The sequence below is a fragment of the Terrapene carolina genome, unplaced genomic scaffold, assembly GCF_002925995.2.
Source record: "Terrapene carolina triunguis isolate 2854851 unplaced genomic scaffold, T_m_triunguis-2.0 Scaffold35218, whole genome shotgun sequence".
In the NCBI taxonomy this organism is placed as follows: Eukaryota; Metazoa; Chordata; order Testudines; family Emydidae; genus Terrapene; species Terrapene triunguis.
Window position 1 is genome coordinate 1 of NW_020699569.1, and position 4,492 is coordinate 4,492.

The following is a 4,492-nucleotide window of genomic DNA, read 5'->3' on the forward strand; positions in this document are numbered from 1 at the left end:
GTGATCATTCCTGGTACTCTTACTAAAGTCCACTGTTTTGCCAGCCTCGCACCAGAGATTTCCCAAAATCTGGCTGTGCTACTGTGTCCATGAAGCAATGCACTTTGCAAAAGGCTGCTTCTGGTCAGTCTCCATTGCAAACACAAAAGGCTGTCTACTGGGGTGTTTGCAGATCGGCATTCAGAAGACAAGGGAAGGGTTAAACACTGACTCACAATGTTGCTGCAGTACACCAAGGGAGGTTGCTTCTGTTTTCACTGGAGTGGACTGGAGATTCTTGGGATAGAGAGGAGAAAGGGCCATGGGATTGTGGCATACTTTTGGCGGACTCCCAGGACCTGAGTCGGTGTGGAGGGCTGTGTCTACACTACAAAGCAATAGGGCTTGAACCCTTGGTCTGAGCTTGACTTGAGCTTGGACCCTCCAGACTCACAAGGTCCTAGGACCCTAGGTCTGAGCCTGAATCTGAAAGATTTTTGTGAAGACGGAAGTGGGGGTTGGGCTCAAGCCTGAGTGTGAGCCCAGGTTTCCATTGCAGTGAAGACATATCCTATCTATCGATCTATCTAATCTCCTTTTTTCTGTCTTATATTTAATATGCACAAACATACTTTAATAATAATAATAATAATAATCAATACATCAATACATAAATAAATAATAGGCAGATTCTGTGATCCAGGGCACCTTTAGACACAGTCAAATCCTTGTGTGGATGACAGACCATTGGACAAATTTAGATCCCTTTGAAGCGAATGGCTAAATCCCAATTGTTATGGTTAGCTGCACCTCTGCCCCTTCTCTGGTCTCTGAGCATACCCCCTCTGGTCTCTGCCTCATGCCTGCATCTCTCTTAGGATTGAATTCCATGGTTCTTCCACTCTTAAACTGGGTCCCTGGCTACAGCACCTTGTGCACCAAATGGGATTTTTCAGCAGATCAACTGTGTTTGGTACCTGCAGTTCTTCCCTCAGGAACTATGACCGGTAGTAAGTTGAGTGACCAGACAGCCTTCTCCAAACAAAGTCTGATTTATTTATCACAGCCGGACAAAGCATAACATAAGAGAAAATATTACATAGCAATTCCACATTTGTCACACCAAAAACTTCAATGGGATCAAAATTGGGCCTCATTATCCAGGGTCAGATTGTCTTTAGGAAACATGCAAAACCTTTCTCTTCAAAAAAGCCTTTCCATCATAGCAAGGATGATGCAACATTTATGTATTTATTTAGTTAAAGAAATACTAAAAAGACACCCATTTAAGGCTCTAGTTGCCCTAACCCATAGTTAATAACACAACAAAATCCCAGAAGCATTAAATAATCATTTCAGCAGGAAATCAGCTATTCAGACTACAGAGACTCTTTTATACCCCTTCATCATTGTTGGAAACAAAACTTGAGCTCTCTCAGAAACCCCACCAAGAGTTGATGACATTAACACACCCAATATATGAGAAAAAAAATGAGATCCCTATCTAATCAAACACACCCCACTCTCTCAAACTCCCATGTCCAAGAACACCTGGAACAAGGAAACCAACAAACCAATAAACAAAACAAACAAAAAACAACAACAGAGACAATGAAGCAAATAAAACCTCTCAGATCCCAAGCAGAATTTTATCCCCCCCCCCAAAAAAAGAAGAAGAGCCAGAGGGACTCCATGAAGTCTACCTGGGACCTATCTATGGCTACTCATTTAATGTGCAAGGGGCTTAGATAGCATGGTGTTGCTGTCAACAGAAATCCCTTAGACAAATAGATTCTGATCTTATTTACTCTGGTGTAATTCTACAGTTACTCCAATGACTTGAGTGGAGATAGTCTGGATTTTTACCATTATATAAACAGATTGCATGCTATGTTTTTATGGAAAAAAGTTGTCATGAGTTGAATATATCTACAAAGAAACTCGGAATCAAATCATGATCAAGGGAGAAAGACATTTTATTCTTGGGTGAATAACCTCCACCCAGTCAGTTTCCTCAGTGCAGCCTTGATCTCTTTGTTCCTCATGCTGTAGATTATCGGATTCATCATTGACGGCACCATGGAATAGAGAACAGCCACCACAAGATCCAGACCTGAGGTTGAGTTGGAGGTGGGCTTCAGGTAGGCAAATAAGGAAGTGCAAAAGAACAAGGAGACCACAATAAGGTGAGGAAGGCAGGTCGAGAAGACTTTATGTCGGCCCTGCTCAGAGGGGATTCTAAGCACTGTGGTGAAGATCTGAAAATATGATACAGTTATTAAACCAAAGCAGCTTAAGTCTAAACATGCACTAAAGGCAAGAACCGCAACTTCACTGAGATATGAGTCAGAACAAGTGAGCTTGAGTAGCTTTGGGATTTCACAGAAGAACTGGTTGATGATGTTGGACTGGCAGAAGGGTAAACTAAAGGTGTTCCCAGTGTGCAGTGCAGAGTAGAGAATACCACTGGTCCAGGCACTGGCTGCCATTTGGACACAATCTCTCCTGTTCATCATTCTCTCGTAGTGCAGTGGTGGGCAAATGGCCACGTATCGGTCATATGCCATGATAGTGAGTAAGGCAACATTGGTTGCAACAAAGAGGACAAAGAGAAAAAGTTGGGAAATGCATCCAGCATAGGAAATTGACCTGGTGTTCATGAGGGAGTTGGCCATGGATTTGGGGATGGTGACAGAGATGGAGCCAATATCTAGGATGGACAGATTCATCAGGAAGAAGTACATGGGGGTGTGAAGGTGGTGGTTGAGGGCTACAGCTGTGATGATGAGAAGGTTCCCGACCAGAACTGCCAAGTAAAGCACTAGAAACACCACAAAGTGTAAAATCTGCAGCTCCCGAACTTCAGAGAATCCCAGGAGAAGGAACTCAGTCATGGTGGTTCGGTTGGACATTTTCTTCCTCAGCACATCATGTCCTGCCTGTGGAGGGCAGGAGAAGGGCACTGGTCAGGATTAGACTGACAGACAGAATTGCCCTGATTCCCCTCTCAGTAATATCTCATTATGTGAATGTCAGAAGTGCACAGCTCTCCCATCACTTTCATTGACTAGGAGTGGTGAGTGCTCCTCCCCTCTACAAATCAGACCATTAGTCCTCTATGTTATCACACGCACGTAAATTGGCATAGATCCCTAACAGTCAATGGAGCTGTATCAGTTTAACCATCTGGGGATCTGGCCAAGATGTGGCTTGATCAAATGCAATATGAAGGATGGAACAAAGTACAACCCAAATCCAACAATTCTAGCCAAGACGGTTCCTCTATTGTGATAAACAGCGGGCTCACAACTTGCGCATGAAACTAAGATCCTAGTAAGCCAACACACCCTGATTCCCACTTTTCAGAGAAAAATGCCATAGACTCACCCAGCCTCCTAAGTGGCAGATTGTCTGTCCTGAGTCCCCCCCAGCATCACATAGACAGCCTGCTACTTGCTTACAAATTGATTTATAGCAACACATACTGGCTAGATTCCATCTCTGTGTAATTAAAGGCTAGTAGCACTGTTCAGTTACTTCTATGTTGTATCAGATAACTCTGTGACAAGTTTTCAGCTGAAACCTTTTGAGTGCCAGAAATTGAAAAAAAACCCACCAGGTTTTCAGTGAAAATTCAAAAGTTCCCACAGGGGAAATAAAAATCTTACCAGCCATAGATATTTGATCAAACTGGTAATAAAATTCTAAGACTTCAGATGGAAATTCATATTTAGCTTCTTAAATTTCCCCTGTATATTAACCCCAAACATATTGAATTGAAAAAGGACACTTACTGTGATGCTTTTTGTGGAATTTGGCCCAACTTGTGATGCATTCGATTCTCCAGTGTCAGGATTGCTTGGTCATTAGCTGTCATGTACCCATCACGGTATTATCCAACAGCCATTTCAATGTCCCTTAGTTGGATTTCCTTCTGCAGTTCCGAGCAGACAGGGATCCACCCCCAAGGGGGGGCTCCCTGCTGCCCTCTTAGGGGAGGCTTGGGTGAGAGGCGATGGACTAAATGGGACTGAAAGCCCTACCCAGCTCTAGAGTTGATCCCGGCTTGTGCAGGCATCAGACACGGTCACAGCCCAGAATGTATCTGCTCTGGGGCTAAATAGCTGAATCCGATCTCCAGGGCTGTGAGCCCAGCTCTGATCTCACCTCTGGAGCAAACCAGCCAGACAACCTGCCGAGCTGACCCTAACCCACCAGAGGGGGAACAGCACCCACCCTGGATCTCACACAATGGCAGCATCCCTGGAAGGACCCTTGGATAAAAACAAGGCAGGGCTGAGGCCCAGAGTGTGTCCCAAAGGGATTGCAGAACGAAACACTGATTTGAAGCACAGACATGTGACCTACAATAGCTAACAGACTAGTGGCACCAGAAGCTCAGCTGGCCTGGAATAGCCTGTTTCTTCACTAACTCCACATGATTACCTCTGGGGGAGCAGAGTTGTGGTTTGTTTGTTTTTTCTCCTGCATTATATTAGCAGCTCTTGGGGTG

General features: G+C 44.3%; 1 protein-coding gene across 1 annotated transcript; it reads right to left on the minus strand.

The window, feature by feature from the left end:
- Positions 1 to 1,955: 1,955 nt before the first annotated feature.
- On the minus strand, positions 1,956 to 2,891 carry LOC113405383 (olfactory receptor 14I1-like). The gene has a single exon (XM_026646562.1). It carries the CDS (start codon positions 2,889 to 2,891, stop codon positions 1,956 to 1,958), a length of 936 nt encoding a protein of 311 aa, XP_026502347.1.
- Positions 2,892 to 4,492: the final 1,601 nt, after the last annotated feature.